The sequence below is a fragment of the Amblyomma maculatum genome, chromosome 1 (genome assembly GCF_055883805.1).
Source record: "Amblyomma maculatum isolate TAMU_Amacu chromosome 1, ASM5588380v1, whole genome shotgun sequence".
NCBI classification, from domain to species: domain Eukaryota; kingdom Metazoa; phylum Arthropoda; class Arachnida; order Ixodida; family Ixodidae; genus Amblyomma; species Amblyomma maculatum.
The window spans coordinates 191,294,707-191,308,913 of record NC_139344.1 but is presented as its reverse complement, the minus strand read 5'-3'; the positions used below and the strand labels follow the sequence as shown (position 1 = coordinate 191,308,913).

Here is a 14,207-nt window from a genome sequence, read left to right as displayed (position 1 = left end):
CACCGCGTTGTTTTTGTATAGAACCATTAATAACCACACTTTTGTGTGCATCAGTGACACCGAGCGTGATTAAATAAGGGCGTAGGGGGCGAACAATTTTTCGCGCGTAATTTCAACTTGCTGCACGAATAAGCGGCGGAACCTTGCCGACAATTCATTAACCATCGCTTGTTTCGTTTTTCTTTTCAGTTTGCCTCTTTGGTTCGTGCGTCAGTGTGCCCGCTCAACTATTCCCCCTCTCTACGCGCAGTCGTTTGATCCCTAGTTCGCTCGTTACTTTGTTTACTCCTTAGGTTTTCTAACTGGGTTCTGTACGTAGGGACCAAACGCAGTGCCTAGTTTATTGAAACCTATTTTAGAGCACTAACTTTACCTGACTATTCGGAGTAGGCCAAGATGCTGTACGCCGACGGCCTGTTATTTTGCCGGAAGAGCCGGCGATGACAATCCACCCGGTGAACTTTGCAGCGTGCCAACTCGCTTCGTCATTACCTGCACTCTACAACCCTGATAGGATGTGTAAAGGGGTAATAGCGGGCGCAATTGTTTACTCGTTTTGGGGATGGTGCTGTCGTTCGTGCTTGTCGGGGTCGTGCAAATATTAATGGCTGTCGGGTTTGAGGCAGCATTTGTCACGGCAGCATTTGTTCCTGTTTTCGTGCACGTAACTCGTCCGCACTTTTGTTCGCTTGATTATCCCATTCGTCCACTCAGTCTTTCGCACGTTAGTGATTTGTGCGATATAAGAAGTGGTACGGGGCGCTGTTTTATTTCCTTTATTAAGTAGTTAAGAATGCCCTATGAATTTTATTTTATATTTTTGTCCGGTTCGCCTCATCGAACGCAGGATTCGCTTTCCCTGCCCTATTTACGCAACCTAAAGTGAGTGAGTTGAGTGAAAGTGAGCGCCTTCAATTGAACAACAATGACAATGGTTGAGTGATGTGCTGTGCATAAACTGTGACTTCAACCTTTTCTTCGCTACTTTGTCAGGATATAAATTTCGGTAATAGACAAGCTAATAAATAATTCTGGACTTCGCGTCTGCACTGATGCAAAAATGGGTACGGCTTAAGAATAGTGCTACAGTGATGTTTTTGCCAATGACAAAGAAACAATTCAGGCCACACGAACGGAACGGCTTTTGCGGGACAAAGCATCGTGCGATATCAGCTGGTTGCTATCGGAACGGCGCCGTTATGTTTTTTTTTTTTTCTTGTGGCGAAGATTCACCGCTATATCGACGCTGGCGCTGCGATCAGCGACCCGGTTCGGAGGAGCGTACGCTGGTACTTTATCTGGTCACTTGCGTCCAGTGCCTCGCCCATGCTGTGTCCTCACCTAAATATTCCTAGCCCGTGCTTTTCGGTTCTAAGAGTAAAATAAATAAATAATTGAAGGGACACTTAGGGACAAATTTTGAAACGCTCCTTACCTGAGTGAGGACGACTTAAGATAGGCTCGCCTTCCCTAGTCAATTTTTTAACACGCCTTACTGAGGAGCACTTAATGATGCCTCTCTTGAAGCGCCCTTTTTCCTAGGTAGGCACTGTGCTACCTCCATGCTCCCTTTCGTCGCTCCTTCACCGGCACGCACGCTTCCATGCACAACAATTCGCTTTGCGCTTGCGCAGTAGGGCGTCTCTGCCGGCTCGGGTGACGCCCACTGCTAGTAGAAAAGCGCGCAGAGCGAAAATTCGGTGCTACTCCTGCAGGTGGTGGTGGTAACAACTTTTATTGCCACAAAATGCAAGGGATGATTAGTTCGGGCTGGGGCGAGTTCAGGGTGCCCTCCAGTCGGGGGCGATCTCTTGACCTCGAGTGATGCAAAGCCCCTCCGTTTTAAACAGTTGCATACTGCCAGGTCAGCCATGTTTCTCTGTCAAACCAAGTACGTACAGATTTGAAACAAAACGTGTCAGATCAAAAACGAGAGCCCATAGGAGCGTAACCCGAAATAATTACAGAGTCATAAAGGTGTACTTGCCTTTTTTTACAATTTGAACAATTATACTTCAAATATTGAGCGCATATTCTCGATACCAAACGCATACAAGCGGCTCCTCGTCACTCTGAATGCCTCCTTAGCCAAGTAGCCGCTAAGGATGGTTCAAAAATTTTACGCCTCTCTTAAACGTCTCATTGAGTTTATGAAGCATGGAGTCGGGCTCCTCGCGGAAGGTAAGGAACTAGCGTAAGCCAACGAGCGTTCTAAACTTCACATTTACGAAGCGACCGCTCCCGTTGCGGATCATCGTTTACGTGTGCATGTACTTGCTATCGTATACCTATCACTAATCTTTTCATTTTTGCCTCTTACATCCCACACATACAAATCAGCATAGTTTTTTGCTACTGCATATATGAAGGACCACCCGACGCAAATATAAAGTCCTGCTTTAACCAAGCCGTATGAGCGTGCCTACGTGACCTATAGGGGCAGCATGTCTATAATAACTCCGGGTCCAAGGGTCCTGGAAGGCTGGATTCCCATCTCACCCTCCCATCTCAAAGACGAAGCCCTAGTAGGCAGCGCCTAACCAACTCAACCATGTCACGTGGTCTCGTGACGACACACAGCCGACGACTGGTCAGTGCACGGCCATGTCGCAGGCCGACTATCATGAAAGGTGCCCCGGATCGCCGATCGTAATACGTCATTATAGCCTTTTTTTTTCTTATATCCATGTGGTACCTATAATAAGGACTGCTAGTCATTTCTCACATATAATTTTGCCTCTGTGTGGAGCTAGCGAAAGTGGAATAAAAATACAACTTCCTTTTCTTGCGTCTCTCCCTTAGCGTTTAACGGCTCATATATAAAGGAACTGAATGATGTGATGGGGGATTAGTACCTCCCTCATGGACGGCTCCGGATTATTAACTTCGACCTCCTGGGATTCTTTACCAGACTCTGCGCGATCTCAGTGCAAGTTGAAGAACATTAAGGAGCGTCTTTTGTTCGGAATGCACTTGACGTCTCTCTCTACATCTCTGGATCTCAAAGGGAGAAGGGATGCACATGCGAGAAAAAGGATGGGGTGGGGACGTAACGTGCTTTCTGCGTAATTTTTGCTTTCTTTCTGGAGCACATGCAAGAATATTATGCGTATAATTCTAAACCAGCTTCTCCCTTTCTTTTTTACTTCTACACCAACCACGAATGTCCATGTGAGGTACAGTTCTAGAGCGAATATGTCCCGTTATCAACCAAACTCGGATTGTTCCGGTGCGTGGAAGGATGGTCACGTAAAATCAGGAAGAGGTCAGAAACATTCGTATTAATGCTAAATTTCTCAGGGAGTTTCCTGTAATCCTGATTGATTTGGCGACGCCAGGAATTGAACTCAGAACCTTCCGATTGCGAGACGGGCGCGCCACCGACAGGTAATGACAGCGCGTTGGTCCAAGCTGCGTGAATGTGCGGTACATTCAGCAGTAGTCGCAGTGATAGCGAAGTCATGTGGTAGTGATGTTGTGACCATATGCTCCTTTCCTTGCCATCGTCCAGAACGGTGCGTTGAAACGACACTAGTCGAAATTTTTTAATTAGCGACGCAGTATGATTCAGAATAGGCCACAGCTGCGTTCGCGTTCACAACACTCAAGCAGTCTTAAGTGCCCTCCGCAACATTTGCTGGATGCACACATCATATTCACGTCTGCACAATTATAATTGCTGCTTTATTTGCAGATAATTCATTTCGTCCCTTCGCCATTTTTCTTTATTTTTGTAACGTGCTCAGTTCCAGCTGCTTGGCTGTTAGTAAATAACCTAAAATAAAACCCTTGCATGTTTGCTCTCAGCGCAGATAGTGCGTGGCCCCCTGTGGTGCTGTGCAGCCTGGGAAAAATGAGCATCACGGCCTCCTTCGCCACGATATACGTGTACAGCGCCGAACTGTTCCCTACTGTGCTAAGGACTTCCGCCATGGGTATTGCCGCCATGACAGCGAGCATCAGTCTCATCATCACGCCTCATATACTCTACCTGGTGCGAGCCTTGTACGAAAACTTATATACGAAAAAAACACACAAAAAGCAACAGCCAATTTCATGCAATAGCTCATCCTCCAGTCCGTTCGTCCGTGCAGCGAGTGTGTGGCGCCTGCCTTATACTTGTTTATGCCAACGCATTGTATATACTATTATCCGCGTAACGGCTCAGTTTATGCGCACGTTATTATCTCCTTCAAATTCCGTTGCTTTCGCCGTTTGCCCAATTAGAGTAGCTAAAATTGCATATGAAGCAATTTAATCGCCAACACTGAAAATGAAGCTGTCTCGATCAATCCGATGGATTGTCCGTTCACTTTTCTGCCCCTTCTTTTGGTGTGGTACAGAAAGGCACTTATTGCCAAAAGAAGACGGCTTCTCTGTAATTCGTTGTGGGAGTGCGTGTATGCGAAAATGGAGCGAACAAACTTGACCGACTGTTCGAATGCCACCACCACTATAGGGAAACTGCACTGTATAGGTGGGGCTGCAGTTGTACAGCAGCGTGACTAGAAAATGCTGCTGTTAGCCGCTTGGTTCGCGATAAACGACTGAGCATATTCATCATTGTTATAGATACGCGTGTGACAGATAACGTCCTTCGCCAAGCGCTTTCGATGTAGCCCAGTTAACTGACACATGCTATGCAAAGCTTCGACAGAGTGTGCAGTCTGATCCCCGTAAGCCCATGCAGATGACGTGAAAATGCCCTAAAAAGCCGCCTCAGAAGTGTTTCTCTTCTCGCTAAGATATGTGTTACGGCGCGGCGATCGACACAGCAAACTTCATTGCAGGTTGCCTATACACTCCCGTAAATTCTTATCGTGTGGTCTCGCAGGGTCAGCTCTACGGCGTCGTCATCCCGAGCGCTATTTTCGGTGCCTTATCGGTGGCAGGAGGCGTTGCTGTCCTCCTGCTGCCGGAAACGATGAAAGCACGCCTGCCAGAAACGCTCAGCGAAGGAGAGGCTTTCGGGAAGGACGTCCGATTATGCAGCTGCACTGGAAGAAGGTACGTTGCGTGATGGTATATCGTTCCTTCGTCATGACAGCCTGCAAGCATTCCAGTAAAATACGATGCCGAACCAAGCTGGAATTATCGCGTCGAGTCAGAACCGATATATGGTAAAAACACGTATGTTTTCAAAAAGTGCGTGACGCTGCATGTACGGGTGGAATGTCTTTGATAAAACTGTACAAGAGCTAATAAGCGCGCGCGTGCCAACACATAACGCACCGAGCGATGGGAAGTAACGGTTCATTTGTCCTGCAACTCCGAAAGGAGACTTTGCTGTGTGACATGAGCGATTGGCGGAAGCTATCATGATGGAATTGCATCGGTATTCATTAGTGCATTCCATCAGTGGGTCCACCGCATTTCTGCTGGAAGCAGACTCCAAACACTCCCTAAAAGAGGATATATGCGACAAAAATGTGTTATTGGGCAATAACGTAGACGTGAGCACGAGGAACGCACTGTAGGCATAGCGTGTGCATTCTAGACGCAAGGTTTTCATTCATCAATCAATCCTCATTTATTGAGCTAGAGAACTGGCTTTGAGGAGACGAGCCGTAAGATATATACGTATCTATGAGGTCGCATAAATACTTCCTTCGCCGTTTTACAGCCACATTGTCATACGAAACGGGGGCATGCCAAAAATGACACTGAAGCCATGAGTTCCCCTTCGCATTCCGGCGCATCACCACTGTTGGGACTTGGTTAGCGACGCCATCGGCTCCTCCGGTATACCTCCGGTGTTGGTGCCGTGCTCGAAGAAGCGAGAGGCTCAGTTGAGAGGAGAAGAGAAAGAGACTTTATACAAGAGGTTACATGTTCCAGGTTCACAGTGAGAGAGAGCTCGCATACGATGGAGCTCGGTATATCTACCGAAAAAGTTCCCCAGGTCCCCACACAGAGTCCCTAGGAACGCACGTCACATCACGTAACTGTGGGAGAGAGTCCAGAGGAACGCCCACGGTCAAAGGGCAGCTTGACGCGGGTTAAAATTTATGACCGCGGCGGAAGCGGCCGCTCCTTGGAGGTGGTATCCGAAACCCTTGGAAAGGGCTGCGCCGCCGGCTCCGTCCGCTCCGCTTCACGGCAAATGGCCCCGGAGTCGCGTCTCGGCCGCGGCGCGAAGTGACGAAAACCGAGCAGTTAGACAGCCCCGCGTAAACGCAGTTCTTGTAAGGTCGGCGCCAACTGCTCTGTGTGTTTCTCTTTTTGGGCGGAGAAGGCGCAGACAGTCATAAATTCCCGATACACGTCGAAACAAGGACCGAAGAGAATGCGTGGCACAGGAAGTCGTTCACTGTGGCCTCTTCGAAAGGCACTTGGCCAGATGTCCCTTTGAAGCCGCCGTCCGGACGCAACAGCACCCCCGCCGCCAGACACTGCATCAGGAGGTCGCGCAGTTTGGCGCTGCTCGGCTGACTTGATGCGTTGACTCGAAGGCTCGAACGAGTGGTCGGCTCCGCTTTTCTCCGAATCTCTGGTTCTCTCTGCTGCATGGTGTCCTCCTCTCAGCACTCAGCGGCACCCGTCGCTTGGAACTTGTGTACGCCTGGCGCGCTCAGCAAGACTGCCTTTGCCAAACACACCCAGCACAGTAAGCACCCCGTGAAAACCACTCGAAACGCCAGATCTTCAAGAAAACAATCGTTTCTGCTAATATGCTATAAAAAAAAACGAACCAGAGTACCCGACAAGTGTAAAAGCCCAAAGAAGACCTCCCGCAAGGGCGCCTTTACACCACGACGCCATCTGATTATGCAATTCGACTAAATGAATGTCTAAAATGCTAGAGCATATCAGGCAGGCGAAGGGGACAGCTCACTGTACTAGGAGCGTTGTATTATTCCCTTCTATATCTAGCTGTTTCGATTTAAGGTGACTTTGATGCCCCCGAGGTTTCGCACACCCTTTGACAACCTGCACACATTCCCCAGTGCGCATTAAACATAGTGGCGCTGCATTAAACTCAAAGTGCGCTTATTCGACTGCATGCGGTACATACCATTCTGAAATCATAAACGTCTATGAATACAATGCATTCGGTTACACAGATGCATAACAAGGTAGGAAAGGGGTTGAATTGATTTCAGAATGCTCGACTGAGACCGTCAGCGTTGGTATGCAGCTTTCCTTTCTTGTATCGCACTTCGAAGTTGTGCTGCTGAAGAGCTAAACTCCACCTAAGTAGGCGGCCGTTCTTTGAGGATATGCTTTGCAGCCACGTTAAGGGGCAGTGGTCAGTCTCTATAGTAAACTTTGACCCGGCAACGTAGCAGGCGAGCTTCTGTACAGCCCAAATGAGGCATGCACACTCCTTTTCTGATGTGCTGTACGCTTCTTCTCTAGTGCTCAATTTGCGACTAATGTACAGAATGGGTCGCTCTTGCCCATTCGAGTCGGTCTGACAAAGCACGGCTCCCAAACCTCGGTCGCTGGCATCGCACTGAATGACAAAAGGCTTCGAAAAATCGGGCGCTGTGAGAACAGGTCTTTGACTCAACACCCTTTTCAAACTTTCGAACGCGGCCTCTTTCTTGGCGTCCCACTGAATGATCACGGGCTCTGTTTTTCGCAGACAATCTGTCAAGGGACTTGCAATCTCGGAATATTGCCTGACGTAATGCTGGTAATAACCAGTAAGCCCTAGAAAAGCCCTCATTTCTGTCTTAGTCTTCGGGCGACGATAGTCTGCCACGGCAGCTATTTTCAGTTCAGATGGTCGGCGTCTACCCCTTCCAACGCTATGCCCCAGGTAGGTGACTTCCGCGCAGCCCAAGTGACATTTCTCAGCTCTTACCGTGAGCCCTGCCGCCATCAACCTCTCCATTACCTTACGCAGGTGATCTATATGATCCTCCCACGTGTTTGAAAAAAATCGCTACATCATCTAGGTAAGGAAGAGCGAACTTCTCCAGTCCGTGTAGAACCCTGTCCATTAGGCGAGAAAAACAATAACGGGCATTCTTCAGCCCAAAGCTGAGCATCACTGGTCGGAATGTTCCTAACGGGGAAATAAAAGCCGCGTAGCGACTGGCACGCTCAGTAAGCGGAACTTGCCAGTATCCGCGAACAAGGTCTAAGGTTGAAATATACTTAGCCTGGGATACTGTCTCAACCCTTTCTTCGATGTTTGGTATTGGGTACGTCTGATCGACCGTTACCGAGTTTAAACGCCGGTAATCTATGCAAGGTCTTGGATCTTTGCCAGGGACTTCAACTAAAATCAATGGCGACGTGAAATCGCTTTCGGTTGGAATTATCACCCCTAATTCACACATCCGGCGAATTTCAGCCTCCATAATTTCCCTCTGCTTGGGAGAAACCCGGTACGCCTTGCATCGAATCGGCTTATCATCTGTCAACTCGATATCATGTTCTACCAAGTTTGTTTTGCCTGGTCTGTCTGAGAAGACGAGAGAGAAATCCTGGACTACTTGTTCCAAGTCGCTCTTTTGACTTTCGCTTAAACCGGGCTCTGCCTCGATTTTGGCGAGCAGGACACTGTCTGCCGCAGTGGTTCCCGTCATGACAGGTGGAATCTGAGGGGTTTCCTCCTCTGGGAGGTTAAGTGCCAGGTTCACCACCGCCTCTCGCTGAATGTAAGGCTTCATGAGGTTACTGTGGTACACTCTAGAGTGTTTTCTTCCAAGCTTCACCTCATAATTGGTGTCAGAAAGCTTGGACACCACTTTGGCTGGCCCTTCCCATTGAACATCGAGCTTTGTCTTTTTCGAAGGGCATAGCAACATGACTTCATCGCCCTCTTTGAAATTTCGCCTGCGAGCCGTCCTATCATAGCGTGCCTTGGCAAGCGTCTGCGCCGCTTTCATATTGCTTTCCACTATCTCTCGGGTCTTTCCCAGGCGTTCCAGCAATTGCAACACGTAAGAGACTACGTCAGGATTCTCGCCTTGACCCTCCCACGATTCTCGCAACAATCGTAGTGGACCTCTCAAGTTACGCCCGTACACAAGCTCTGCCGGACTGAAACCCGTGCTCTCGTGAGGAGCCGATCTGAGGGCAAACATTGCCGCAGGAATGCAACTTTCCCAATCACGTTTTTCTTCAAAACAAAGAGCCCTTAAAATTCTCTTCAAAACGGAGTGCATTCGCTCAACCGGATTCGACTGCGGAGGGTGAACCGAGCTATGCACGACCTTGATTCCACATCGCTCAAAGAACGTCGTCGTGAGACAACTAGTGAACACGCTTCCGTTGTCACTTTGGATCTCTGCTGGGAATCCGATCCGCGAGAAAATAGCCAGCAAAGCATCCACGACGCATGCAGCAGTTAGCTCTTTCAAGGGGATCGCTTCTGAAAATTTAGTGGCTACGCACAGCGCGGTCAAGACGTAGCGGCAACCTGATTCCGACATTGGTAGCGGTCCAACGATATCAATAACTAGCCGCCGGAATGGCTCAGTAATTATCGGAACCAATTTCATCGGTGCCTTCCACTTGTCAGTGGACTTCCCAATTCTTTGGCATGTGTCACACGAGCGAACGTAGTCCTCTACCTCTTTCCAGCACCCGGGCCAGTAGTACTCTTGTACTAACCTTGCTTTAGTTTTTCGTATGCCCAAGTGGCCGGCCCAAGCGTTGCTATGTGCCAGGTCTACAATCTGCTTGCGATACTTCCGCGGGACCAACAATTGGTCGTATACTCTACCTCTACTGTCAGAGTATCGGCGGTACATTAGATCATCTTTTTCATAGAACGAAATGTTCTTTCTGGGGGCGCCTTGTTTGACACTCTCTAGCAGGGCGCTCAATGAAACATCTCCTTTCTGCTCGGCAACAAGTGTTACCTTGTCGAGCAGTGCGAGCTGCCAATACTGAGCCTGCGCCCGGGTTTTCCTCAGCAGGCGCCTCTGTGCTTTCAGTGCCCTCCCCTTGACTCTCATCGTCTGGAGCGCGGGGCTGAACAAGAGGCGGAACAGCGTCGGGCTCAGCTGTCGCATTTACTGGCGCTTCTTTTGGCGGTGTGATTCCGAGCTTTCCTGAGAGTTCGCGAGCCCTCGAACGGGTTAACACCATGCAAGCTATGCTATTAGAGAACGACTGACCCCGTTCCTTCAGTATCTGCTCAGATTTATTCGAAAACAGATAGGGGAAATGATCAGGTAGGTTGGGAGAAATCGCCGCCTCTGTGCATACTTTCCCGAACGGGCCTTCTATTACCACCTTAGCCAGTGGCAGGCAGACACTCTGTTCTTCTACTACCTGCCGGATCCATGCGCATTCTCCCGTAAAATGTTCCGGAGAAACACAACGCGGATGCGCCACATCCATGGTGGCCGCAGAATCTCTCAACACTCTGCATTTCTTGCCATTAACAAGCAGCTCCTGCATGTACGGCTGTAAAAGCCTCATATTCTCATCAGAATCTGCAATGCTTGCAAAAGCGACTTTCTTTTTGCAGCTTCTAGCCAAGTGGCCCCGTTCCTTGCAGTTATAACATACAACTGGCCTGCGCGCCTCGAATGCTCTTGCGTTGTCATCAGGTGACTTTGACCTTTCCGCTGGATTCGGCGATTTTGCCTGGCCCTCCGTTCCGCTCCCCAGTGCCTGTGGAGGAGCTTTTTCAAGGTTTTTCGGAGGAGAAAATCTCCTTCCTTCGAGCCTGCGAGGAACAAAGTCCATTCTGTCGCTTTTTTCCTGTTTTGCCAATTTCGGGCGTACATTTCGGCGAATGTTGTATTCTTCAGCCAGTTCGGCTGCTTTATCCAAACTTAGTTCCGTCATTCTATCCTGCACCCAGAATCTAACTTCCTCCGAGATTCCTCGATAGAATTGTTCTAGGCCAATGCACTCGACCACTTTGTCGTGATCTTCATATGCGCCTGCGCTCTTTAGCCATTCTGTCATATTAGCTCTGATCTCATACGCAAACTCCTGATGAGATTCTGTACCCTTCCTCGCGTTTCTAAAACGCTGCCGAAAGGCCTCAGTCGACAGACGGTATTTCCGCAACAGCGCCGCTTTAACTTTATCGTAGTCTTTAGCCTCGTCGTTGCTAAGGCGTGCGACTACCACGGAAGCCTCGCATGGAAGTACAGTCAACAGCTTTTGTGGCCATTCGTCCCTTTCGAAGCCGACCTTTTCGCATGTGCGTTCAAAGTTAACGAGAAAAAGTGCTATGTCCTCGCCCACCCTAAACGGCTGCAGAAGGTCCTTCATTTTGGACTGACCACCTGAAGAAACAGAGCGCCCCGTGGAAATACGAAGTGCCTCTATCTCGAGTTTCTTCAGCTGTAATTCATGCTCTCTTTGTTCTGCTTCCTGTTTTCTCTCCAGCTTCTTCTCTTCTAGTTTTTTTCTCTCTAGAACTGTTTCCCAAGCCTCGTCGGCTTCTTCCTCAGTCACCTCCTCTGCCCGCATTAGCTCTAGAATTGGCTTTTTGCGCTTTGTTGGGCCAACTGATATGCCCAACTCCTGGCAGATTTCAAGAAGGTCTCGGACTTTAAGCTTGTCCATCCTGACTTTGCACTCTGCGTCGTTTGCTCCCTGATAAATTTTGTGCTCAAACCACCCAATTCTTGGCCTGTGACAACAAAATTTTCTGCAATAATTAAATTGCACCAAACTCGACTAACGACTCCCTGCGCTAGACAATCTGGCGAATCGAGAGACAAACACGCGGCACTCACCACACCAGGATAGCTGACGCCGGCTCATCCCACCGAGCTGCCATCCACTGTTGGGACTTGGTTAGCGACGCCATCGGCTCCTCCGGTATACCTCCGGTGTTGGTGCCGTGCTCGAAGAAGCGAGAGGCTCAGTTGAGAGGAGAAGAGAAAGAGACTTTATACAAGAGGTTACATGTTCCAGGTTCACAGTGAGAGAGAGCTCGCATACGATGGAGCTCGGTATATCTACCGAAAAAGTTCCCCAGGTCCCCACACAGAGTCCCTAGGAACGCACGTCACATCACGTAACTGTGGGAGAGAGTCCAGAGGAACGCCCACGGTCAAAGGGCAGCTTGACGCGGGTTAAAATTTATGACCGCGGCGGAAGCGGCCGCTCCTTGGAGGTGGTATCCGAAACCCTTGGAAAGGGCTGCGCCGCCGGCTCCGTCCGCTCCGCTTCACGGCAAATGGCCCCGGAGTCGCGTCTCGGCCGCGGCGCGAAGTGACGAAAACCGAGCAGTTAGACAGCACCGCGTAAACGCAGTTCTTGTAAGATCGGCGCCAACTGCTCTGTGTGTTTCTCTTTTTGGGCGGAGAAGGCGCAGACAGTCATAAATTCCCGATACACGTCGAAACAAGGACCGAAGAGAATGCGTGGCACAGGAAGTCGTTCACTGTGGCCTCTTCGAAAGGCACTTGGCCAGATGTCCCTTTGAAGCCGCCGTCCGGACGCAACACCACTTATGTTGGTTCTGCCAATACCGGACTTCAGCGGCGGCGCTCAAGTCAGGCCGTGGTTGTGCTATAGTATGCACAGTGGAGAGGCTTCGACGACGAAAATTAAAAACGAAAGAGGTCGGCGATTTTCGGCCACCAATCCGAAAACTTGACAGTATTAAAGGGACAATATACTCAACTAAACACACAATCGGCATGGTCGGTGTCCCTCATTTTGCAGGATACAAACTAAGAGATGTACAGAGTCGCCTAGTCTGCTGCATTGTTTCGCTCGCGAAAGTTGATGATTATTAGATACTAATTAACTTTCTGATTATTTGCTTGAGGAACAATGTGCCAATAAAAAGGTTGCATTTCCATGACTCAAAAAAAAAAGCTAGCCAACCTTGTTTTCACCATGCTTCATAGCATTTATATATATATATATATATATATATATATATATATATATATATATATATATATATATATATATATATATATATATATATATATCGATACATTACTGTCGAAAGCGATATACTTCGCGCAATAAAAAAAAAGCTTTCTCGTGATAGCTGCGTCACATCAATGCTGAGAGAAAAGTAAAAATATGCGAATTGGTGTACAGGAAATGAAAGGCGCAGTATCTGTCACACTTGTTCTGTGGACACCTGAACCGTGCAGTAAGGGAAGGGAGGAAGGTGGGAACGAAAGAAGAGGTGCTTAGTCGAGGGCTACAGAATAATTTCTACTGCCTAGGGATCTTTAGCGTACACCGACATAGCCCAGCACAAGGACGCATTTGCGTTTCGCCTCTATCTAAAGGCGGTCGTCGCAGTCGGGTTCGAACCACGAAACTCCGGTTTAGTAGCCGAGCGTCTTAGCCACTGTGCCACCGCGGCGAGTCCGAGACGCATCCCAGGTAACAAAATCCGCTTTTCTCTGCAGCGCTCTCTTGGATGAATCTTTGCGTGCGCACTGGGTGAGTGTTTTAATGTAGTAGCTGGTCACGTGACAGTTTTCTTTGTAGACAAACAAATATAGCTACGTTAATCGCGTATGATGGAAACAACGTAGTTAACCGTTTTTCAAAGCGATCTGCAACTTTTGCATTGATACTTTTCTCTTCAAGCCAACAAATAATTAGTTAGCGAATTAGTCTTTACTCGTCGTGATAACGTGCCGATATGGTCACTGTGTGTGTGCTTGCACAAGTGCATATACGTGCGTCGCCTCGCGCCGTGTCCGGCCGCGGGCATCATATGAAGTTAGACGCCCCTTTTCTCTGTAAAGACTTTGGAGAGCTATAAAAATTATCTTACCTTAAATTTGATTACTTGAAATAATTAATCAGTCGTTTCCATGAGAAATTAACATTTGTGCCAGAACTTCAAGTAAAACATGAATCACCACCCTGCAAGAAGCAAAAGGTGTCAATAATAATAAGGCACAACTATTGCACCTAATTTTGATGCCATGCGCTCAAGTTAACATGCGTGTCATGCAGGGCACCCCGCAAAGCTCGTAGGGAAACGTTATTGAAATAATTCCTCTCTATTCCAAAACTATGTTTGCTGTATATTTAAGGTCTCTTGTCTTTTATTTTTGTTTTGTGCAGAATTCGGAGGGGAAAACCGGACGGTATATTTGGGTTCAAATTCGGGAACAAATCTGGTTATTGAGAAAATATTTCCGTAATTAAGCTTTCTTGAATTCTCTTTTGCAAGAAAATACGTTTACAGAAACTCTAATTCTCGTGCAAAGCGCAAAATGCGCCGTTTTTTTTTTTCTGAATATTTATACAGCATAGAAATCGCAGACAACTGTAGGGAAATTAGGGACTCG

At 48.3% G+C, this 14,207-nt stretch overlaps 1 protein-coding gene and 1 long non-coding RNA gene across 8 annotated transcripts in view; one reads left to right on the top strand and one right to left on the bottom strand.

Annotated features, from left to right (window-relative positions):
- Positions 1–14,207, top strand: part of LOC146205237 (beta-alanine transporter-like) — a 172,059-nt gene that overhangs the window by 114,712 nt on the left and 43,140 nt on the right. For 5 of the 7 annotated variants that reach the window (XM_084582447.1, XM_084582420.1, XM_084582430.1 and 2 more), the window contains 2 exons: positions 3,813–3,994; positions 4,835–5,007. In XM_084582447.1, coding sequence (XP_084438573.1) covers positions 3,813–3,994; positions 4,835–5,007 — 355 coding nt within the window. Of the gene's footprint in view, positions 1–3,807; positions 3,995–4,834; positions 5,008–14,207 lie in introns of those variants that run through there. The other 2 variants (XM_084582454.1, XM_084582461.1) reach the window with 2 other exon arrangements.
- Positions 1–14,207, bottom strand: part of LOC146205238 (uncharacterized) — a 118,548-nt gene that overhangs the window by 89,946 nt on the left and 14,395 nt on the right. The window lies entirely within an intron of this gene.